The 25,012-nt window shown below is 40.4% G+C and overlaps 1 protein-coding gene and 1 long non-coding RNA gene across 3 annotated transcripts in view; both read right to left on the reverse strand.

Annotated features, from left to right (window-relative positions):
* Window positions 1–25,012, reverse strand: part of b4galnt4a (beta-1,4-N-acetyl-galactosaminyl transferase 4a) — a 209,526-nt gene that overhangs the window by 17,550 nt on the left and 166,964 nt on the right. For both annotated transcript variants that reach the window (XM_047345063.1, XM_047345068.1), the window contains 2 exons: window positions 13,858–13,936; window positions 325–391 (listed from right to left, as the gene is read on the reverse strand). In XM_047345063.1, coding sequence (XP_047201019.1) covers window positions 325–391; window positions 13,858–13,936 — 146 coding nt within the window. The remainder of the gene's footprint in view (window positions 1–324; window positions 392–13,857; window positions 13,937–25,012) is intronic.
* LOC124855316 lies at window positions 17,782–18,301 on the reverse strand. The gene is made up of 2 exons (XR_007035060.1): window positions 18,265–18,301; window positions 17,782–18,189 (listed from the first exon to the last, which is right to left on the reverse strand). It is a non-coding gene; the product is annotated as an uncharacterized LOC124855316 (long non-coding RNA).

Consider the following 25,012-nt stretch of genomic DNA (forward strand, 5'->3'; position numbering starts at 1 on the left):
GCTTTGTCTCGTTGTGCGTGTGAGTTTTTTATTTTTGTTAGTATTAAATCATTCCAGCTCTCAATGCTGCTTCTGTGGTCCTGTCTGCATATTGGTCCAGCTCTTACCTCACAAACCATGACAAGCCCATTGTTTAAAGTCAGATTTGTTTTGTTGGTTTTTTTGTTTTTGGCATAATATTAATTATTATTATTGAAAAAATAAATTATCAATTAAATGCAGCTTTCTGCCCTGCAAAGAAAATCTTAATTTTCCTTTAAAAAATTGGCATTACATAAACTGAAATGAATGGTTTCTTTATCAGCAGGGATGAAAAGCTCTTACCTGTGTACAGGGAGATGTACGGCGAGTCTATCACTTCATATTTCAAACCTGGAAGGAACGGCCTCCACTGTTTTAGACACACAAGGTAGGAGAAACACATCTTTGAATGCTAGCATGTGGAACAACAAACTGCGAACAGGAATCACTCATGCCAGTTTGTCAGCTATGTGACATTCTCTATGTTACTGAGCATCTGAACATCCCAGGATTGGGCTGATGCTGAGTTTTTCTACAAACACACTTACTCTGGGAGAACAGACAGAAGAGTGATATGTTTTGCAGAAAGAGCACGGGATCTGTCGCTATAAAGAGTTGGGGAAGAGAGTAAACAAGTAAAAAAATGAAAACAGACTGTGAACAAAGCAAGAACATGAAAAAACGATGACAAGAAGAGAGGAGGTGTAAAAAAGGGAGGGGAGTCAACTAATGACCTGAAACAGCATCGAGGGTAGGAAGAGAGACAGGCAACAATTCTCCTAAATAGATTTAACAATTACCTCGTCACTTCTAGTTACCAAGGATGTAATCATGGGAGACAGGTCATTTTCCAACTCTTCTTCAGAGAATACAAAAATAAACACCCTCTTCAGGCCCTATGCTAATACCCCCACAACAGTGTTTGTGCACAACAAGCACACACCCTTCTAGCTAGATTAAGTGGCTTTTTATAAAAGTGTCACCAACTTACAACAAGCAGCAACAGGTTGTGTTCTCCCATACAGAATCTAAAGTGTATACCAGTGGCCCACAGCCATGTTGATGCCCTGACACTTAAGCACCCATATGGTGCCCGCAAACATAGGAACATCAAACAAGGACACAGCAGCAACATCGTGTTGAGCAGCAGCAGGGAGCGGCTCAGCAGGCCACCAAAGACTTTACCATTTTGTCATTATTTCTGTGGGATTGTCTTGAAAGGCGAGCTGTCATGAGTAAAGTCATAAGAGGACAAAAAAGTCAAGGCAACATATGAGTTTGAAAAGGTTTGCTTTCACTTAACTGACATAACAACACAAGTGCACAACGATGTGCTGTTTCTATACAACCTCTGTGTTTGGAGTGCAGAATCAGCTAAAGGGAATTCAGCTGTCATTTATTCTTATGTTACAGGATAACTAAACAAAACATTAACAGCTGCTGTTATTGTTTGAATTAATTAGATGGAGACACTCACATCTGCATTACCTTGTCATATACAGCATTATCTTAAGGGTACCCAGTGCAGCGAAAAAATATTTGCCTCCTCAGATTTCTCATTTTTGCTTTTGTGTCACACTCAAATTCTTTAGATCATCAAATAGATTTTAACATCACGTAAATTTAACCTGAGAAAATACAAAATGCGGTTTGCAAGTGATGATATAATCTATGAGAGATAAAGGCTATCCTAACCTATATGGTCCTATGTGAAGAAGTAATTGTACCCTCAAGCTGCAACAACTGCCATCAAGTGTTTGTGGTAACTGGCAATGAATCACAATACCATGACCTTTTTTCTATAGAAAATTGGTGGGTAGAGCTGCAAAGGTGCAAATGATCAAGATGGCTTACGAACTGACTCACTTAAACCAGTTCGGTCAGAAGAAATGGACCAAACGTCTTGTGAACTATTTGAGAAGCTTGTAGGACATCCAGAATGTTTGACCGAAGTCATACAGTTTCAAAGGCAACTCTACCAAATAATAAGAGAATATAGGTAAACTACTGAATTCGGGAAAGTAAAAAAAAAAAATCTTAAATCCCATCTGCTTTAATGTCAAACTGAGAAAAACAATCTGTTTTTTTTATATAATATATCTAAATATCTGGTTTCTGTATGTGTTTATTACTTGGATGTATTTTTATGTTAAACATTGATGGGAAACGGCATGAGAAAGAAGCCTGCTAAGTGCTTATTAAGAAGGAAATATTAAAAATTACCAAATGTTTAGAGGAATCGTACAGTGTGGCCTTAGGGTTGGCCCAGATACTCCGCTGACATGAAGAGTACATGCTGATCCTCAGAGTGCTGTTTGAAGCCCACCTTAGAAGACCACATATTTATCCTTTCTTCGCATCTTACTTATAGACACCCTCAGATGAGTTATTTAGATTTTTCAATAATCTGGACTTTTTACATCTGACAGAACTGGCTGTTCATTGTAGTGTTACGTTTCCCCTATTAAATGCCTTTCTCAAAAGCTTGAGGAGCTTCAGTTGATTTCATATTGTAGCAAATGGGAAATAACTGTTTAAGGAAACTTTCATCTTGTTTGTTAAGATTAACACAAAGTAAATATAGTTGATCTCACTTGTTTAAGGGAAACAGTTACAAATCCATTAGAAATCTTTACATCAGATTGTTTGGACAGCTTTGTTAATGTTGTAATGCTGTTCAGTTCTTGGCAATATATGTTTGCTGCATGAAGGGCAGAGAGGTAAACTGCATGGCTTCTATCAATTATCTCCTAAACACTGCCTTGCCAATGGACAGCTGGCATTAGGCCTGAAGCAACAGAGTGTAAACACAAAAATGAAATAAAATAAAATCACTACGGGAGTGGGCAGGAAAACAAGACAGGTGTCTTTAACAAAGCTGATGGCACCTGCCCAAGAGAAAGTACAAAAGCAGATCAGATGGACACAACTATCTTTATTTATTCAACCTTCATTTATAATGAAAGTCTTTCTTGACAGTAAAGATTACTGAATATATCTTAACCGTTAAATCTAGCCTATTTATAATTCATTACTTGTTTTTGCGTAATCTTTGTTGTGGAAAAAACAAATATAATACATCAGTCTGAATACATTTTAAACACAACTGATTATAAGGTCAATTTTTAAGCAGGTAGAGATGGATTAAAATTATAATGCTAGATTTTGATGCTTAGAAAAATGTAAAGAAATGTGAGCAAATGAAGGGATAGAGAACTGCTGAACAATACAGCTTTTTATGTGTCATTATTTATTTTTCCTTAACCTATTTGCTTATGATTCATGATTGGTTGGGCAGAAGAAAGAGGACCACACATTGTCGTCCACCGTCTTTGAGACAAAGAATTCAACAGCAGTTCATCTGTAGCTCCTAACAGTTACTTAGCTGGGAATGATATGTTGCTAAAAAGGCAAGAATTACATCTTGCGGCTGTGGTGCAAAGAAAGCAAAGTGACAATTAACAAGCTAATGAAAGAACAATTAGCCGCAAAGCATTTATCTCAATCCCTGCTTGGTTCAGTAGCTTGGAGTAAAGTGTCATTTTAACCACCGTTAAGCATTCAGGAGTATACAGCACAGGAAAATAACTTTTACGCCAATCAGAAGATGTTTTTTCTTACTGTTGTTTTACTGTTTCTTTTTTAAGCAACATGACTACTGGAAGAAATAAATGTATCATTTACAGACAAAAAAAATGTTCATACCCCCTTAGACTTAGACATATGAATATTTTTGCATGGCACTGTATTTGTTAAGAGAACAAATATCATAAGATGTGAACTTTGATATGCCTTTCCGGTATGTTGCTACACACTGACAGGTACCTGGCATCAAAGCATTGTACATATAATAGTAAAGTATAGCAAGAAAGTGAAGAAATACCTCCACAACTGAACACCAAAGACAAAAAGCACTGTTGTTTTAAGGCTTTACTGATACTATAGTAAAATGGTCAATAAAATTTAAAAAAGATTCAAACAATAAAGAAAACCATAAAAACGAGGGGGAAATGAATATAAAACCATGAAAATAAAGATATACCGAATTATTATACTCTTTTTTTGAATTGGCGACAAAACAGCATTGAACAATTACATGCTAGAGGATAAATGTCAGTCTGCATTCATTGTCACTGATGTGGAAAGAGTAGCTTGTTTTACCATGTAACATCAGGTCTTGCCTGGGGATAAAGTAACGGTTTTTAGAGAGATGAGGAGGTGGATACAGAAACAGAGTGTTGGATTTTCTATTCTGGATTTTACATTAGCAGTGTCTAGGCACTGACATTACAGAAGGACAAAAATGAGCCCAGTAGCATAACAATTAGCATTTTGTCTTAGTCATTGCCTTTATATTGATGCTCTGAGAACTATGTGGGGAAATTGGCTGATCACACTAATTTCCATCCAATCAGTTCCCATGTCAACTTCACCCTGTTCCCAGGTGACACTGGGAAAAATGCGGAGTACGCCATTCAGCACCAGCTTGGATAGAAACCCACCAATAGTTTAAAAAATCAAGTCCAGGATTACAGGATTGAATATATAAGATCTGTTTGATATAAAAGAAAAGGCCATGCATCACTAAAAAGTAGCAAAGATTAAAACAAATAGAAATGGAGATAAAATAAACAAAAACCTTTACTTTTCTGTTTAGCACTCTTAGTGGATGTGTGGAGACACACTGAAAATTAAAAACGAATCGTCACTTCCTGATAGAAATAACCCAAACAATAACTCCAACAAAACAATGACAAAACTACGCCTTCACTATCTCTAACAACACTGCTGCATCCAGAAAGCATGCCCTATGTTTAAGAAAGCAGCTGCACACAGAAATCTGAGGGAAACATGAGTGTTTTGAGGGAAAATTTTAAATAGTAGCCAATATTGCTGTTAGAAAAACTGAATTTTCTTATCCTTTTACATAGGAATATGACTGGAATTAGGGCTCCTAAACATTTTTCAGTGGTAAATAGGCTTCACTTATAAAGAAATGTTCTACTCTTACCAACCCCTTCCAGTGCTTTCACACCATGAGCCACATTCCCTATTTCAACACACAAATCAGTAAACCGATGCGCCATATTGACCGAGGACACTTTGGCTTGTGAGGGGTGTGGGATTTCATAGTTAGTTGTTAGGGTGAACAAACCAGCTCGCACACTGCAGCTGTCTGATAAAACATCACCCTGATATGTTGAAATAAATGATCCAGCAATGGGTTCCTGAAGAGTGCGAACTTATTTGTGGTTATTGTTGTGGAGAAGCACCTGCTGCCTTTTAGTAGGGTTTTGATGTGTGTGCTTTTTGTCACAGTACAGCTGCTTTTAATTTTTTGGCACATTTTTAAACTATAAATGCAAAAGTTTAATTAGAAATGGTGGATGACCTCTCTACAATAGTCAGTAGTAAGTTTTAATTACAGAATCTGCTCTTACACCAGAATGTAGAGAAGAAATGACAGGACAATAGATGAACAGACAGATGAATGTATGTATGAATGGACAAGTGGACATATGGATGGACGGAATGAACAACTTGACAGATAAATGGATGGATACAGCACCTTTAAAAAAAATAGCAGCCTTTCTTCTTAAGAAATTCATCCTTGTTATCACCTATCCTATAAACTGAGTAACATCCATTCTTGAAACCTTCAGGGGTGTCTCAGTGTGTCTCCATCTGTTATTTTTCAGTCAGGAACAGAAAAAAAAACAGGGTAGCTATGCGTAAAATGAATCAAGATCTGATCTAATAGATTAGGGGAAAAGCCTATGGATATTTGTATTTTTTAAACAAAAAATTAAAACCGAATAAATAGCACTCTGATTTGAGCAGCTTGTTCAGAAATATATTGGTACAGGGAATAAAAGTCTCAAAATACATTTTCCCAAGTTCTATTTTAATACTTATCTAGACCTGGACAAAATACCTGGCAAATCAAATTCCACACATATTTAGAGTTTCTGAGAGATTCTGTAGAAACCCTTTTGGAAAACATGCAACCTACAGCAACTGGTTTACTGCTTTGTTCACAATAAGGTCAGTGTTCAGAATATTGTTGTACATGTTGACTGTTCCAAAGACGCCTAAAATCTGTAAATTTATACTTAGGGAATACAATGGAATCTGGTAGGGTAGACCTGCATATGTATACATTCTTAGACTAAAGGTGACAAAAGACATGCTCAAAGTCAAACACAAGATAAATGAAATGAAATTAAAATTAGGTAAGAAAAAAAAGGGAAGACATAATTATCCAGGATATTTCAAAGAGATTACGAAAAAAGTAATACTAAGTGATTTTCTGTTAAAAGTAGAATACACTTATTGCATTTAAACACCTAGCTGCACTTGGAGTACTGCTGACTTATATTGAGGGAAGGTTTGTAGTAGACGCCTAAAGGCCTTTGTGGGCATGAATGTACAGCTGAGTTGAGCTCTGTAAGTGCAGTGGAGAGTTTGAGTAATAATTGGTCATCAGCTTGAGGTTTGGCCCGGCAAGAGTGCTAAAGCAGAGCCATTAAAATCCTGCATGTACACCTCCGCCGGTCCATAAAGTTGCCATTGCTAATTGAAGTGTTTCTTTCTTCTTCTCTGTCATCCTCTCAATCATTCTGTTTAATGGGCAACACTTTCCGTCGTCCTGTCAGGCTGCGATCAGTAGATGTTTTCCATTAGGCTGGTGGAAAAGGTCCTGTGTTTCACTGACAAAGATCCAGATGGTAATTAAGAAAGTTAATGAAACCACAGCTCATGAAATCATTTATCATGTTAGGCAGCCATTTTACTCAATAAAAGAAATACTACTTTATTTTAAGTTAATTGTGAAAAGGTGACTGCACTTTACAGGTTTGGTGATTTTGCTCACTGACTAACTCAATTCTCTGCTGCTCCTACAAAATATGCTTTTGAGTTTATATAATTAAGAGCATGTTATATTTTAAAATGGTCTCTTCCTGCTCCAGACACTCTTTACGTTCCACCTTCCAGCAGCCATCCTTTTTAAATCATGATTGCAATAAATCAGAAAGAATCTAGTCAAAACAAGGATATTTCGTTCTTATTTTCTGGCCGAAATTCTCAGAATGTCGTTTCGTACAGCATGTTTCAAGTGTGTAAAGGAAGAGCTGCCTAACAAATAAATTCCCTGAATATGAGCGCACCTTCGACTGTACAATCACAGCTTTATAGAGAATACGTCATAGAGAAGATAAAAGCTATGAATTCACACTATCTGCTCTTTAACAAATAAAGGCCTGGGTATCTTTGTATTTATGTGAGTCCTGGGCCTATGCTGCTGTGGTCTGGTCACAGTAAATCTGCTATTTTTGTCATGGTGTAAAATGTATTCCACTGTAAATCACATACAGGGAGCTTACTGAGACAGCACCTTCACACATAAACACAACCCAGCGAATAATTTCAACTTACTGCTTGACTTTTATATTCATTGCATTTTATTTATTTGGACCAACCTGCTTTGAAAACATCACGAGGCTTTTGTTCAGAAAAATAAAAGCAAGAAACTGAAAGTTGAGCATTTCTACTCGTAAAATGATTACATCTGTACATTAGGTTCTATGTAGTTATTGTTCTCTTCTTGGCTCCATTTTGTATCTGAGGTTATATGAAGACATTGAGACAAAACCTTTAGTTTTTTTAAAGCCAAACATTTAAACATTTGTGACTGTTTGGTTTACCGATGCTAGAGGTCTGTTCCCTGGCAAACCTGGCTTTTTAAAAAGAATTTTCAAACATTTTGAAAAAAATAAAACTTAACATTTATATTTTCATTTACATTCAAATGTTATGTCGAAAATGATTTATATCCTTCTAAATAATCAATGTAAAAATCTTTATTGGCATTACAGCAATCTAACTCTTCTTAGTTATTTTGAAGATTTTTCTTTGGTGATGAGCTCCAAGTCTTTGAGGTTGAAAGGGCTCCTTGCCATCACCCTGATCTTTAGCTTCATCCACAGATTCTCAATCATAGGAAATTTGTCTACATGTAAATACAGTCCAATAGTGGCTGAACAGGGACACAGTGTAGAATTACCTTAGCAGTTTTAATGATGAAAAAGGAAATGAGAAAATCCATCCCCTTCATTTTGTGTGTCTCGATTCAGGACATGGTTGTATCATTTGTTTCAGCCATGTGTAAATGAAGCCTTTTAGTTAATATATCATAGAGAGTGACTATTCATGCTTAGAGCAAAAATTAAAATGCAAGCCGTTTCAAACCTTAATTTAGCCAAATAACAAAAAAAAAATTTAAATCAGCAATGTCTCACATTTTCTATATACAGTAACTGCACCTACAGGGGTTGGACAATGAAACTGAAACACCTGGTTTTAGACCACAATATTTATTAGTATAGTGTAGGGCCTCATTTTGCGGCCAATACAGCGTCAATTCGTCTTGGGAATGACATATACAAGTCCTGCACAGTGGTCAGAGGAATTTTAAGCCATTCTTCTTGCAGGATAGTGGCCAGGTCACTACGTGATACTGGTGGAGGAAAACGTTTCCTGACTCGCTCCTCCAAAACACCCCAAAGTGGCTCAATAATATTTAGATCTGGTGACTGTGCAGGCCATGGGAGATGTTCAACTTCACTTTCATGTTCATCAAACCAATCTTTCACCAGTCTTGCTGTGTGTATTGGTGCATTGTCATCCTGATACATGGCACCGCCTTCAGGATACAATGTTTGAACCATTGGATGCACATAGTCCTCAAGAATGGTTCGGTAGTCCTTGGCAGTGACGCGCCCATCTAGCACAAGTATTGGACCAAGGGAATGCCATGATATGGGAGCCCAAACCATCACTGATCCACCCCCATGCTTCACTCTGTGCATGCAACAGTCTGGGTGGTACGCTTCTTTGGGGCTTCTCCACACCATAACTCTCCCGGATGTGGGGAAAACAGTAATGGTGGACTCATGTCACATTGTCCACAGCCCAAGATTTGCGCTCCTTGCACCATTGAAACCGACGTTTGGCATTGGCATGATTGACCAAAGGTTTGGCTATAGCAGCCCGGCCGTGTATATTGACCCTGTGGAGCTCCCTCCCGACAGACAGTTCTGGTGGAAACAGGAGAGTTGAGGTGCACATTTAATTCTGCCGTGATTTGATTATGTTTTTTGGATACAATCCGGGTTAGCACCCGAACATCCCTTTCAGACAGCTTCCTCTTGCGTCCACAGTTAATCCTGTTGGATGTGGTTCGTCCTTCTTGGTGGTATGCTGACATTACCCTGGATACCGTGGCTCTTGATACATCACAAAGACTTGCTGTCTTGGTCACAGATGCGCCAGCAAGACGTGCACCGACAATTTGTCCTCTTTTGAACTCTGGTATGTCACCCATAATGTTGTGTGCATTTCAATATTTTGAGCAAAACTGTGCTCTTACCCTGCTAATTGAACCTTCACACTCTGCTCTTACTGGTGCAATGTGCAATCAATGAAGACTGGCTACCAGGCTGGTCCAATTTAGCCATGAAACCTCCCACACTAAAATGACAGGTGTTTCAGTTTCATTGTCCAACCCCTGTAGCTTTTACAAGGCTCCCACAATTAAATGCCTGATACTTTGACATTATTCGTGAGAATAACAGATATTTAAAAAAAAACTGTAAATGGTAGATTATATGTTGCTGAAAAAATGTCCCCGAAACGCTGGTACGGATAGAATTGTAGATTTTTTATTATACCATGTTCAGTTCAGATAGTTTGCTTGCTAGTTATGAGTTGACCTCTATCATCTATGTCAAGCTAAGATGACCTATCTTAATTTTACATTTCAGTGGCACCTCTCCACAGGTAGAATCTGCCTTAAAGAGATCAGGAATGCATTCTAGATCAGTGTTTCTCAACCCAATTGCTATTAAAGTCTGCTGAACTGTAGCTACAAAATGCAACTGATTTGTTACATGTATCATTCATCTGTTCACTGTTGTTTGCCACATTAAATGACATGCACTGCTCTTAATGTGGTCCATCAGACTGTTTGGCTGACAGCACCACAAAGATGTAATGCGGGACACGCTTGCATTGAGACGGTGGCCTGACAGACAGATAAAGTAGAGAAAGATGCAGCAATGAAACACCTTTTGTAAAGAAGTATGTACTACTCGATGTGGGGAAGCCACAGGATGGCGGTTATAATTCAATACACCTCACTGCAATAGGAAAAAACATCTACTGTTTACCGAGGGCTGCAACTTTTTATTTTGCTGCCCTTGTTCTCCTGATAATAAATGCGTTAGCCAGTGTTACAGGGAGGCTTTTACTTGCGTAGATGCAAGAAACCTCCTGAAACTGATTTTTGAGTTAAGGAGCCTCAGGCAAAAAGTAACACAGTGCCTGCAAACATATTCTTACTCCTTAAATGTTTTGACATTTTGTTACATCATAATCACACATTTCATTGTGTTTTGTTGGGTTTTATGTGCTAATCCAACACAACTCAGTATACAGTGAAAGAAAAGGGATACATGATTTCTCTTTCAAAATGGGAAAATTGTGGCATGCATTTTTACTCAACTTTGCTTAGTCAACACCATGTTGAACCACCTTTTGCTGCAGTTACAGCTGCAAGTCTTTTCAGATGTGTGTCCACCAGTTTTGCACATCCTGAGACTAAAGTATTTGCTCATTCTTCTTTGCAAAACACTTCAAGCTCTGCCACATTCAACGGAGAACACTTGGAACAGTGATTGTCAAATCCTGGCACAGATTCAGATGGAGGTCTGGACTTTAATTGGGCCATTCTGCTTGAATATGTATAGTTTTAAACTATCCTATTGTAGCTCTGGCTTTATGTTTAGTGGTGACATCGTGCTGGAAGGCAAAGCTCTGCCCCAGTGTATTTCTTTTTGCTGCTTCTAACAGGTTCCAGGATTCCCCTGTATTTAACGTTATCCATCTTCCCATAACCTCTGACCAGCCTTCCAGTTCCTGCTGAAGGGAAGCACCCCACAGCATGTTGCTGCCACTATCATGTTTCACCATGGGGATTGTGAGTTCAGTGTAATAACAAAGTTCACTTTTGGTCTTATCTGACCAGAACATGCTCCAGATGCTTGGCATGTCCTTTACATTTCTTGTAGCACACCGTTCTTTGCTCTTTTGGCTTTCGTCATGCCGTACTTACAAAAAAAGACAATTTTGTAAAATGCAAAACTAGTAGTTGACCCATGCTGCTTGTTCACTAATGTTCTCTAACAAACCAGAAGCTTTCATAGAACACCAAAAAAATCCCAAACAGTTTACAAACTGCTTATCAATTTTCTGTTCTCCTTTGGCTGTACTAACATCTTATTACAAATCAGTTTCGTGTATGATTCTTCTGTCACCATACAGCTTTGCATCGTCCCAATCAATCTAATATTGAAAACAGAGAGGACCAACAAAAATAAGATATGTTCTGACTCTTGAATTTTACAAATAAAACAGGGAAAAATAGAACTGAAAAAAATGTCACAAGGAGTGTAAGCAGTAAAGTACATAAAAACCTAGGTAGGGGAAATATTTCTTTAATTGACAAGATGAAAAAAAGGAAAAAAAAACATTGTGTAAGGAGAGCTGTCACACTGATAACGTTGGTGTTATGCTGACAATGACAGTAATAACCCAAAGCTAGTTAAAAGATATATTCCATATCCACACATAAGTGATTCCTTCCTGCCAGCTGTCCACACACTCAGAGTAAAAGGTTATATAATGCATGTGGGCTTTTCTTTGACACTTCCTCCTGAAGTTAAGTTCCACTCAGAGCTTTGCCTGAGGTGCAGACACCATTCTGCAGAGAAAATGGTGCATTTGAAAGTGAGACCAATAGAAGGTAACATAGAGACATATAGGAAAAAATGCTGAGATGCTGTGGAAGATTGACAAAACATATACAGGGGTTGGACAATGAAACTGAAACACCTGGTTTTAGACCACAATAATTTATTAGTATGATGTAGGGCCTCCTTTTGCGGCCAATACAGCATCAATTCATCTTGGGAATGACATATACAAGTCCTGCACAGTGGTCAGAGGGATTTTAAGCCATTCTTCTTGCAGGATAGTGGCCAGGTCACTACGTGATACTGGTGGAGGAAAACGTTTCCTGACTCGCTCCTCCAAAACACCCCAAAGTGGCTCAATAATATTTAGATCTGGTGACTGTGCAGGCCATGGGAGATGTTCAACTTCACTTTTATGTTCATCAAACCAATCTTTCACCAGTCTTCCTGTGTGTATTGGTGCATTGTCATCCTGATACATGGCACCGCCTTCAGGATACAATGTTTGAACCATTGGATGCACATGGTCCTCAAGAATGGTTCGGTAGTCCTTGGCAGTGACGCGCCCATCTAGCACAAGTATTGAGCCAAGGGAATGCCAATGATATGGCAGCCCAAACCATCACTGATCCACCCCCATGCTTCACTCTGGGCATGCAGCAGTCTGGGTGGTACGCTTCTTTGGGGCTTCTCCACACCGTAACTCTCCAGGATGTGGGGAAAACAGTAAAGGTGGACTCATCAGAGAACAATACATGTTTCACATTGTATACAGCCCAAGATTTGTGCTCCTTGCACCATTGAAACCGACGTTTGGCATTGGCATGAGTGACCAAAGGATTGGCTATAGCAACCCGGCCGTGTATATTGACCCTGTGGAGCTCCCGACGGACAGTTCTGGTGGAAACAGGAGAGTTGAGGTGCACATTTAATTCTGCTGTGATTTGGGCAGCCGTGGTTTTATATTTTTTGGATACAATCCGGGTTAGCACCCGAACATCCCTTTCAGACAGCTTCCTCTTGCGTCCAGAGTTAATCCTGTTGGATGTGGTTCATCCTTCTTGGTGGTATGCTGACATTACCCTGGATACCGTGGCTCTTGATACATCACAAAGACTTGCTGTCTTGGTCACAGATGCGCCAGCAAGACGTGCACCAACAATTTGTCCTCTTTTGAACTCTGGTATGTCACCCATAATGTTGTGTGCATTTCAATATTTTGAGCAAAACTGTGCTCTTACTCTGCTAATTGAATCTTCACACTCTGCTCTTACTGGTGCAATGTGCAATCAATTAAGACTGGCTACCAGGCTGGTCCAATTTAGCCATGAAACCTCCCACACTAAAATGACAGGTGTTTCAGTTTCATTGTCCAACCCCTGTATATCTTAAAGATGCTGTGCTTTGCATTCTTTTGCAGACAAAGCCATGGCTTGAATATACGCATAAGTGTGACCCAATAACATAATGAGCAAAATGAGCAGCTCAGCATTTACTTTTACATAAAGGGGTAAATCATTATTTGCTAACCTCCTCCTGCTTGTACAGCTGAGTCTCTTCTAACTGAGCTACTGCCATGCAGGGCAGGGATTTCTCTGTGTGACTCACGTTGCACAATGACAGGTTTTCTCAACGAAACAGATTGCTTTTATTTTGCATCAACATTACCAAGATCTCTCAGAATTTGGTTTTTATTTCATTCAATCTGTGTTGCAAACAGCGCTGCTCTTTGGAAATGTAATGATTTTTATAATATTAATTAAAATATACATAAATATGGACAGATTTTCACCCAAATGTATCCACCAGGCCTCATTTAAATGTGGGCAAATTGTATTGCACAGAGTGACCAATCTGTGCACTGTGGTGGCACTCACTTTGCATGGGAAAATAGCTTCATGAAATTAAAAAGTTAAAACCTATTCTCCCAGAGGGAGAAGTTTTCTCTACAGTAGCAAAAAAGCAAGACACAGCTGTGAAGATAAGAAAAAAACTAACAAAAGAAGAAATTAGGTATACTTACCCCAACCTCCACATGATCTGATCCCTTGTCATCCTGCTTGTGAAGAATCTCAAAATAGTATTGCCTGGATGAGATCAGGCTACAGGGAAAACACAGAAACAGCTATTGTTAGATTAAAATCTAAAAAGATCATATAATAATATCGGTTTTTAAACCCAATAAAATGTGATGTGTCCGAACCCCCCTCAAAAACATTTAATATATCAGGCCTTTAAATGTGTAAATCAGACAATTTAACTGTAAACCACAAATAAGCCGTTAATCTTCGGTGGAATGGAGGAAGATTTGCTTAGAAAATAACTTTATGCCGAGGGCAAGATGGTAAAAGATGACAGTGAGCAGCAGCTTTATAAGCCTTGAATCCTGAGTAAAAACACTCCTTCAGAGCCTGTGAGGAAGAAAATTGATGCTCCAAATAAATCATCATTTTCCTCTTATCCACTTTGCAGCTTCTTCTGTGGACATGATTTAAAGGTTCATCATGTATGTCATTCTCCCGAAGCAATCTAATATGCACATAAAGCAAACAATGGTTTTATATAAAAACACTTTTTGATATAATTAGCCAGACTTTGGCTATGGAAAAAAGACAGTACACTGCTCCACACAACATTAACTCCCAAAACAGACATAAACTAAGTCATAACCGAACGCTTCACTTCTATGCATAGAAAGATGAGCACATCAAATGCTCCAGCAAACAATAAAACAGTACTTTAACTGTAGAGAGGAGAGAATATTTCCTGTAAACATTTAGTTTGCAGCAGTCTGATAATTTAGGAATTTTCAGCAATAAATTTGGTCTTTATGTACCGATTTAAGACAGAACATTCATCCCCTTTCTTCTGGCTTTGATGACGATAAAAAATGCCCAAATCAAATTTGACATACTTTACTGAGTATGTTCGCGCTTTCACTTATGACATTGCTGGCCAAGTTTAAACTGTAGGACACGGGCCAAAGGGGGGACAGTCAGATTAGGCTCAGAATCAGCTTATTGCCAAGTTTGTAGACACACAAGGAGTTTGACTCCGGTACACTTTGCTCTCAGTGAGAATTTTTTTTGAACAGTAGAAATGAAGAATATCTTTTTAAATGTACATATATACAGAATTGACTTTACAATATAATATAATGTGAGATCAGTCCAAGTATGCATGGTGTTGTTCTGAAACTGACCGTCAAGTGTTCATCAGAGAAAGCCTGGGGGAAGAAATTGTCCCTGTGGTGGTTGGCTTTAGCAGACAGCGCTCTGTAGCGCCGACCTGAAGGTAAAAGCCTAAACAGTTTGTGTGGGATCAGCAGAGATTTCAGCTGCCCTTTTCCTGACACTAGACCTGTATAAGTCCTGGATAGAGGGAAGGTCAGCCCTGAATATTCTCTCTGCAAACCTGATTCGTTGCAATCGAGATCTGTCCTGTTTTGTAAATGACTCAAACCACACTGAGATGGACAAAGACAGGACAGACTGAATTATGGCAGTGTAGAAGATGACCAGCAGCTCCTGTGCAATGTTGTACTTCTTGAGTTGCCTCAGGAAGTACAGTACATATGTTGCCCTGGGCATAAGCTCTGCTGTATCATCCTACTGACACTGAATCTGTATGGCCGAAAAATCATTTCCAGTGCAGGAGAGCAATAACGGGTTACTATAAAGGTCATTCTTTTATAAATAGGTAACATCTCTCTGTGTAGCTGTTGAAACTGCACTCAGTAAACTTAAGTGCCACTTTAAGCTCCTAGCTGCCCCACTTGTCCTTACCCAAATACCACAATTCCTAAAGCCATGACTTCAGTTAATCCATGCCTATAGGAACGAAGTAATAAATAATACATTCTCTAAAGACAAAATACAAACAAATCTGTGTTAAAACTAGTTATTTGTTACATCTCTTTCTAAATTCTAAAATTGAGTTCTGTTTTTTTTGTAGTTTTAGTTTAAGGAGCTTTTATCCCTGACCAGACCACATTAATGTATTTAGGGAACATTACTACATTTCCTGACCCTTCATTAGACTTTGGGTTTCTGACCATAATCTGACTTGATCTGGGGGATAATCTAATGGTAGAGTTGAGAGGCTGCTGTCTGTCGCCACACTGTCTAAGAGTTACACCAAAAACAGACTTAAAAATAATAATCACTAGATACAGAAATCTAAACAAAACTCTCATAAAATAGACTAAATGCATGCTGTCTAATTACAAGGTTACACCCTTTATGAAGAATATAAGTACAGCTAGTGCAAATTAGGTAAAATAATACAAGATACTACAAGAGGACTGCTGGTCTGGGGTTTTTCTGCATGGAGTTTGCATGTTCTCTTTATGTACCTCTCCGGATTCTCCAGCCTCTTCTCACAGTCCGGAAATATGCATGTTAAGTTAACTGGTCTCTCTAAATTGCCCTTTGTAGTGAGTGTGTACATTCATGGTTGTTTGTGGTACCTGTCCGAGGGTGTTCATGCCACCCCCTGACAACCCTGAAAAGATGAGTTGGTATATACAAGGGATGGATGGATGATTCAACCAAACCAAACAAACAAGAACAGAAAGCCATCATCTACACACCCAAGACAGTAGATGTATTTACGATGCTGGAGTGAGATCAGAGGAAAGACAAGAACATCTCACTCATAGACAAGCAACAATGAGTAGCTCATTAGTTTCAGGTCATTTGATATACAGCATGTTTAATTTGTTGTGGGATTTGAAGTATTTGTCATAGAAATATCACTGTTGTAAAATTATATTGTATGGTTAACACAAAAGAGAACAATTTTAAGGAAAGCGAGGTACCTGAAAGAAAATCCACCTGCTACCACTTATTTTTTTTATTTCCTAAGTCAATACATTTTTGGTGTCCACAATATACAGGTAAGAAACAGAAAAAAACCTCTGAGAAAGAAGAATGATATATGTCAAAATAAACGTCAGTCATTTTCTACCGCTTATTCCAAAGTGGGTCGCGGGGAAGCCGGTGCCTATCTCCAGCAGTCTACGGGCGAGAGGCCGGGTACACCCTGGACAGATCGCCAGTCCCACAATAAACGTCCATAAAATATTTGCTTCTCGCTCTGTTTTATCCTGTGTTTTTGTGTAGGATCCTAGTGCATAGAGACAGTCTTAAGTACACAAGTAGCATTATTCATCCCCGCATACAGTTCCAGTGAACAAATGCCCTAAAATCACTATGTAAATTCATTAACGCTATTTTTAACATTTTAACCAGTTGATCTCAGATCTGATCTGCACTGGCAGCACTGGAAAACAGGAGTTAAAACTGTTTAGAGCTAGATTTTTTCACACCACCTGGCAATAATAAAGTATCAGAATGTGTTTAAAGGTGATTTCACACCAGGGTTGTTTAGGCCGCTTCAAATGGACCAATCAGTTTCTTCACATTGTCCGCTTTGCTTTGGTAGGTGTAAAAGCTACAGATCCTCTAGTCAACCAAAGAGAAGAACTAAACCATCAGGACAACATGATAGATAGCTTAATGTCTTGCCTTCTACTCAAAACGGTCAGCTTCTTGTCCAAAAAGATTAGACTTCAACAGCAAACTCAAAACAGAAACCCCAAGTATGCTTACATTTGGTGTTCCTCTATTGTTTGTTTTAAATATGAGTAAGCCAACTGACAGGAATTAATTTCAGTTTTATGGATTTAGTGGAAAATGTCAGCTGTGAGCACAGCTGTATGATGAGCCTAGACCTACTCAAACTCTGTGATGAGTAATAACAAAATAAACAGCAGAAAGACAAGAAATAGTGAGCTCAAGTTATTCCAAAGCTAATCTGACACTTTATTAATATTGAAGCTATTAATTTTGTCTGACGATCATTACAATTTGATTGGCAGTCCCGTAACCTGTCATTGTTTTCGTAATGGATCTGACCCACATACAGACGAACACTCCGGAGGACATAGATTAAGTGAAATAATGTTTTATTGTGCCAGAAACAATCAAGGGACTTGAACTGAAGAATCTTCAATAAGTGGGTGCGCTCAGGTCGCCAGGGGTAGAGGAATATGGAGTCCAGGTTGTCGAAACCGAAGTTGTTCAGGTGATGTCTTTGGTGCTGTTTGAATGAGCTTGGTAATTTCAGGAGTGAGCTCAATATGCAGATACTTGTGTTGGAGGGTGGACATGGTACCCTTATACCTTGGTCCAGGAAACGGAGGAAGCAGGAAACTGCCAGCTTGGTCTGAATCCAGATGGAAGCAGTAATTAGGAGACGAAGTCCTCAGTGCGTAGGTAATCTTGGTTGTCCAGAAACTTCCAGGCACGTAGTCAGTGTTTAGCAAAGTAATTCCAAAGTTCAGGGTTACAATCTGCAAAGGAGCATAAACAAAGTTACTAAGGAACAAATAACAAAGCATAGAATTAGTGCTGGCTGAGCTTGTTACCACTGAAGGCAAACCACTCTGGCATCGAAGTGCTGGCAGCCTCCTGCTTAAGTACTCCTCCAAGTAATCAGTAGAATAAGTCACACCTGTCACCCAGCACACCTGAGAACTCCAGCACCGTCTGAAACACTGAACACATGTAGCAAGCACAAAAACACAAACATAACCCAGATCCCGACATAACCTCCCCTAGCAATTTTCTTTAGTTAACAGTTTGTGCTGTAAAATAATCAGTTTATAGTTGCCAGAGCTTGTGGTGGAGGAAATATAGAGAACTGTAAACATCAGTTTAGAGCTTGAACAAGTTTGGTGGAAATAGTCATGTGACTGATATTTTCAATGTTTACTAAAACAAGAAAAAGCAAAAGTGCAACAAGTCATATTGCAGGATTTGACATAAGTGTTGGTACTTGCAACCCTCAGTGAGACTAAATTTGTTTGTGTGCCGGATAGTTAGATGGACGACGCAGATTCTGAATGAGAGAGATGAAGCGACAAAGAAAGGTGAAAAGAAAGAAGAAGGAGCAGCAAAGTGATAAATAGTAAATTAACTGCTTTCATAGGAAAATGATTACAGCAAATAAGCCTAAGAAGGGATTTTGTATAGAATTCCCTGCATTAAAAGAGGCTAAAAACCATGAAAGAGCAAGTGAAGGGCAAATGAGAGATGGTAGAGAAGAAGATAGCTATTAGTATGGGGCTCAAAGGATGAAGGAAGGACACAAAACAAGAGTCTAATTGCTTGACTAATTAGAGTCTTTGTTTCCAGTCTCCTCTCACTGTGTGTTGAACAGATAGAAACAGACAAAGGAATTTGACTAGGATTGATAACATAAGATGGTTTTGTGGGAGCCAAGCAATATACTGGAGAATATCATCACAGCCTGAAGTCTGCTTCGGCATGAAATGTGGAGGAAACAGTTTCTTTCTTGTTGACAAATTATTTTACAATCATCTAAAAACAAACTGACAAAGCACTAACGCAAAGAGAACCCAGTCTGACAGACAGATCAACACTGTCTTAAAAACGTGGTTTGTATGCACCCAAGTAAAGAGTATATACTTTCTGCCTTTGCTATTACTTCTACTATTATCTCCTCATGCGATTGCACTCCCTTCTATCTGCCTACTGATGGTTATAAAAGTCCACAGTCCACTTTTAAAGTATGTCCCTTATCCCAAGTGTCACCCTGTCCTTGACTCCATCCCCCATTTTCTTTCTTTTGTCTGATTTCTTTATCTCTAATGCCCACAGGTGGCCTTTAAATAAAAGCTTGTTCTCAGCGAAAACGCTTCTCTCAACTACATTAATGATACTAGAGTCTGGAGCTGCCCTGAGGAGGACAAAAAGCTTTTTTCCCTTCACACTCTCTCCCCTCTTTTTTCTCCATTTCCCATGCATTTCTCTAATCCATCAGAGAGATCCCACCGCTTTTCCCCGCAGCCTTAATAAATCCTCTTTCTTCCATTTCCTCCATTTGCCTCCGTCATTCCCTGCTCTATCCCACTTCTGCGTCATGCCAGCCACTTCTCTTCCGCACTTCTCACACAGTCTGCCTTTTCTGAATCGACTGCATTCAATTCCCTTATATGTAAGCACCTCATGTAAATGTTAAAGCATTACTGGCTTCAGTATTTTTTTCAAATTGTTTTTTATTTAAAATGTTTTTCTGCGTCTTATTTTCTGCCAGAATTTTGCAAATTGAAAAGACAGTTTGTGCGTTCAATTCCTTGCTTTCTCTACAATCTTGACTGAGAAGGTGTTGCTTTTCTTAATACAATACAACACCACAAACTTTATTGTAGCCTATTTTATTGGGATTTAGACCAACACAAAGTGGTGCATGATACTGAAGTGACAGGAAAATGGTTAATATGTCTTAGTTTTTCAACAAAAATCCTGAAAGTGTGGCATGAGTTTGTATTTAGCCCCTTTACTCTAATACCCCCCTCCTTGAACCGCCACCTTAGAGTGGTAAAGTGGCATTAGGGTTTGAGTGCTTGAATGATCCTAAAGGCTATGTTGTCTGGGGCTTAAATGCCCCTGGTAGGGTCCCTAATGGCAAAGAGGCTCTGGGTCAGACAAAGAGGGGTTCAGACACCTTCATGAGGACTGTTACAACAATGCATGTGACGTTGCCTGGTACGGCAGAGATGGCGTCCCACCATGGAGCCAGGCCTGGGGTCGGGACTCTACTGGTGGCCGCGTTACACCTCGCGGGACCTGAGCGGGCCAAGCCAGAATGAGAGATGCAAGGCCATTTCCCAGTGGGTCCACCACCTGCAGGGGGAACCATGAGGGACTGGTGCAGACAGGATCAGGCAGTGGATTGAAGGTGGAGACCTCGACGACCCAATCTCCGGATGCTTAAACTGGCTTTAGGAACGTGGGATATCACCTCACTGGGAGAGAAAGAGCCTGAGCTTGTGCGGGAGGTCGAGAGATATCGGCTAGAAATAGTTGGGCTTACCTCTACGCACAGTGTGGGCTGAGAAACCCAGCTCCTCGAGAGAGGCTGGACTTTCTCCTACTCTGGAGTGGCCTGCGGGGAGAGTGTGTTCCAACTACAGGGGGATCACACTCCTCACTCTCCCTGGTAAGGGCTATGCCAGGGTATTGGAGAGGAGAGTCCGGCAGATAGTTGAACCTCAACTTCAGGAGGAGCAGTGTGGTTATTGTCCCGGCCATGGAACACCCGACCAGCTCTACACCCTCTTTCAGGGTGCTTAAGGGTTCATGAGAGTTTGCCCAACCAGTCCACGTGTGTTTTGTGGACCTGAAGAAGGCATTCAACCGTGTCCCTCGTGGTGGCCTGTGGGGGACACTCCAGAAGTATGGAGTCGGGGGTCCTTTATTAGGGGCCATCTGCTCTCTGGGACAGAGTTTCACCCTGCAGAAGGAAAAATGACCCTAAACATAGAGTCAGTGCTACAATGGAATAGTTTACATCAGGGGTTTCCAAGTCTTAAGAGCTTCTGTCCTGCAACTTTTAGATGGATCTATATTTCAGCACACATGAATAGAATTAATGGCTGATTTACGACCTCTGTATGCTGAGGAGTTAATTCAGCCATTGGATTAAATGTTGGAGTAGGGATGCATCTAAAAGTTGAAGGACGTTATCTCTAAAGGATTTAAGTCAGGGAACCCTGGCTCAGATCAAAGCATGTTCATGTGTTAGAAGGACATAAATTCAATTGAGAGTCAGTGGGAAAACATGAAAACTGATGTTCACAGATGCTCTCCTTTCAATCTAACTGAGATCGAGCTATACTCCAGCTATACTTACACCCCAAAACACTGCCAGTGAGAGGTGGTTTTACATATTAATGACTCAGTTTGGCTATTTACAAATGCACAGCACACTTTTAAGATCTTGATTTATAAGAAATGTTGAAAACCATACACACTTTTTTCTTCCAATTATGCACTACTTTGTATTGGTTATGTGAAATCTTAGTAAAATACATTGTAGTTTGTGTTTGTAACGTGGCAAAATGAAAGAATTAAAGTGGTATAAATACTTTTAAAAGGCACAATAGCTGTACTTTAGGGATAAGCAAAAAAACCTTTTTCACTGCTGAACAACTGTGCCCATATTGTTGTTCTTTCACATCTCTGCATTGTTTACCGACTTAGTTAGCATGTAAGATATTTTTCTCCTATGATTGAAGGCCAGGTGGGAGCAAACACAATGACCCATCCATGATATAACTTTGGTAACTTGTGGCAAAAGTCTCTTCCTCAGTCTTTGTAAAGGAAGACGTCTGTCAGGTAAGGCAAGAAGCAGCATTGAATATCAAGAAAAGAAAACAAGTTGCATTTAATTTAAGCATTTGGGTTAAGAATTTTGCAACCTAAATCACTAACAATCTACACAGCCAACCTTTAGCCATCTTGCAGTTTAAAGGGCTTTGTGAAACGAGATCTTTTCTATCAGGTGTGTTGAGGATTTAAAAAGCTATGAAATGAAATAACCTAAGTAAATAAAGAGAATTTTAGATTAGACCAGACAACTGCATTAAAAAGCAACTGAGTCTATGCATTGAAACAGTCCTTGGTAAAACGTCTCAAAGGATTGGCCAGTTAAAAGTAATGTTAATTGTGCAAATCTACTGGTTTATTTGAGCGATACAGTAACTTCAGAACACATTTAAAGAGACTCAATAACAACTTTAGGCTTTGTTAATTATTTATTAATAGATTATGCTGGATTTACCATGTCTACAGTAAAAAAACAGTATGTCCCAGATTTAGCATAAAGGCACATTGTGTGGTGAATAAAGGAGGCAGCTGGTAGAAAAACTGAGAGCCTCCACATACTTTCTCTGCTTGCAAATGAATGTCTCTTGGATCTCCCAGAAATGTGCAGATCTACTCAGAGATTTTTATCAGTTCATATATTTTCTAAAAAGATTGTAGTTATAACATCTCTAAACAAGGCTTACAACAGATTCTTAAGTGGATTTAGATCTGGAATTTGACCTGGTCATTCTATCACATGAATATGCTTTGATCATAACCATTCCACTTAAGCCCTAGTAGTATGGTATGGCTGCTGTCAGGAATCAAGAATCAAGAATCCTTTTTGTCATTAAGGACCCATAATGAAATTTTGGGTCACAAAAACACTTTGGGGAGTAAGAGATTAAAAACATAGATACAAAGTGTAAGGCACAACAGGAGGAAAATTGCAGCACTTATAGCAGCTGACAAACATCCCTACGGAGGGTGAAATATGTATATAGGGATTTTTTTAATAATGTGTCTTGTCCGGCAGAGTAGCGCTCAGAATTGTTGTCTGAGTGCTAAGAAAAAGCCCAACAGATTTACTTTCACAAGTGGAGCATTACAGCTACGCTTTAAAGCTCCGCTTGATATTTATAAAATAAACTTTATTAGAAACTGCTTTGGGATTATTTCGATTGTTACGGACACAGAGACAGAAACGAAAAGGAAAAAAATAAGAAGTACAAAAGAGAGAGTGGTGGGGCAAAAAGGAAAAGGAGAGAGAAGGAGAAAAGAATGGAGGAGAGAAAGAAGGATGAAGAGAATACAAGATGACACCCAGCTTACTTCTACACCTGCAGAAACATTCACATTAACAGCTTTTTTACCAAAAAGTGCACGGTACTTATGAATGCAATATGGTGGTAACATAGTGGTAACTGCGACTCAATACAGAACATTTGTGTATCTGTTAACACCTGAATCTAAACACCTGTGGGGTGAGCATGCTTGTGTATATAAGGTTTCTCCATAAAAATATGCAATAGCGAGTGTGAGGAGCCACAGACCTGCTCCGTCAGTAACCGTCTACGCCCATGAGGTTCCAGCCATGGACCTAGAGATCCGAGTCACCGGAACATATCACTCCTCAAGGAGAGGCCCGACAGAGCCCAGGGGTCCAGGCCCCCCCTGGCAAGCAGCCACCAGGAGTGGCTGCTTGCCATAAATCCCCTCCCCACAGCACAGGGGCACACCCCCACAGGTGAGCTCCATCCCCGAAAAGCCGACGAAGCCACACACAGCGCAAGCTCCACACACAGACCCGCTCCAAGCACTCCCGACACATCCTGCCCCCCACCACACAGTGCACCGCGATGGCAAGGCAAGGCTACCCCAGCCCCTGCCCACAGGCGCAACACGGCAGACACAACTGAGCACCGCCCCCACAACGGACCCCCTGAGCCCACACCAAGATGGGACAAACTCACCCGGCAAGAGGTCCCTGGCCAGCAGCAGCACCCGGGGCCGACATCCCCCACCACGCACCACGCAACCACCCCATCACACCACATCACCGTCACTGCAATGATAGCCCAGGGAGAACCATTATCCAGCTTAGCTCTACCATCACCACTCAGCCGATCCAAATGCCGGTGACTCCACATCCAAGAAGAGGACACAACCCCCCCACCCCACATGCTGCAGCCTCTCCACGCCACCCTTTAGCCCGTCGCCCTGATTCTGTCCTGCACATGACAGCCAGCAAGACACCAAGTCTGCCCAACCATCCGGGCCCTGCCTGAAGAAGCCACCAACCCCCAACCAGAAGGAGCCAGCTGGAAGCGTGCAAAGCTACGACCAAGAGTGCGGCCCCACTCCAAAAAAAAAGAGCAGACCAGCCGGCCCAGTGCAACCACAACTCGCCACACAAAGGAGGGCACATGCCCAACCACCCACGGGCCAGAGCCAACAGAGCGCCCAGTCCCCGATGCCCGGCACCGCCAGCCACAACCAGGCAAGCAGGGCAACAAAACACATCCCACACCAACACCGAGGTCGCCAATAAGCCACCCAACCCAAAATGGCAAGCCCACCCAAATGCAAGCTCCGGGCCAGCATAGGCACATACAGCCCCTCATAGACAAATGAATTGAAACCACAAGGCCAGCCAGACAGTCAAGCCGACCCCGCGATGCACTACGCCAGATGTAGCCCCGCGAGAAAACCCACATCAAAGCCCACAAAAGGCAGAGAGCCCACAGAGCCAAAACCAAAACCCACTGAAAAGCCGAAACCACTCCACCCCAAGATCAACCCGGGGCAGCCCGCCAGCCCAAACCATGCAGACCCCTCAGACCCCCCTTTCCCAGACAGAACCAGAACCGGTGTCAGGAAGCAGAACCCAGACAAGGAACCAGAATCCAAACCGGAACCACCCAGGTCCAAACGATGCCTCTCCCCACCCAAGGCCAACCACCCACCTCCACCCCAGAAGAAAACCTACACCCACCCCAACAT

The sequence above is a fragment of the Girardinichthys multiradiatus genome, chromosome 2 (genome assembly GCF_021462225.1).
Source record: "Girardinichthys multiradiatus isolate DD_20200921_A chromosome 2, DD_fGirMul_XY1, whole genome shotgun sequence".
Taxonomy (NCBI): domain Eukaryota; kingdom Metazoa; phylum Chordata; class Actinopteri; order Cyprinodontiformes; family Goodeidae; genus Girardinichthys; species Girardinichthys multiradiatus.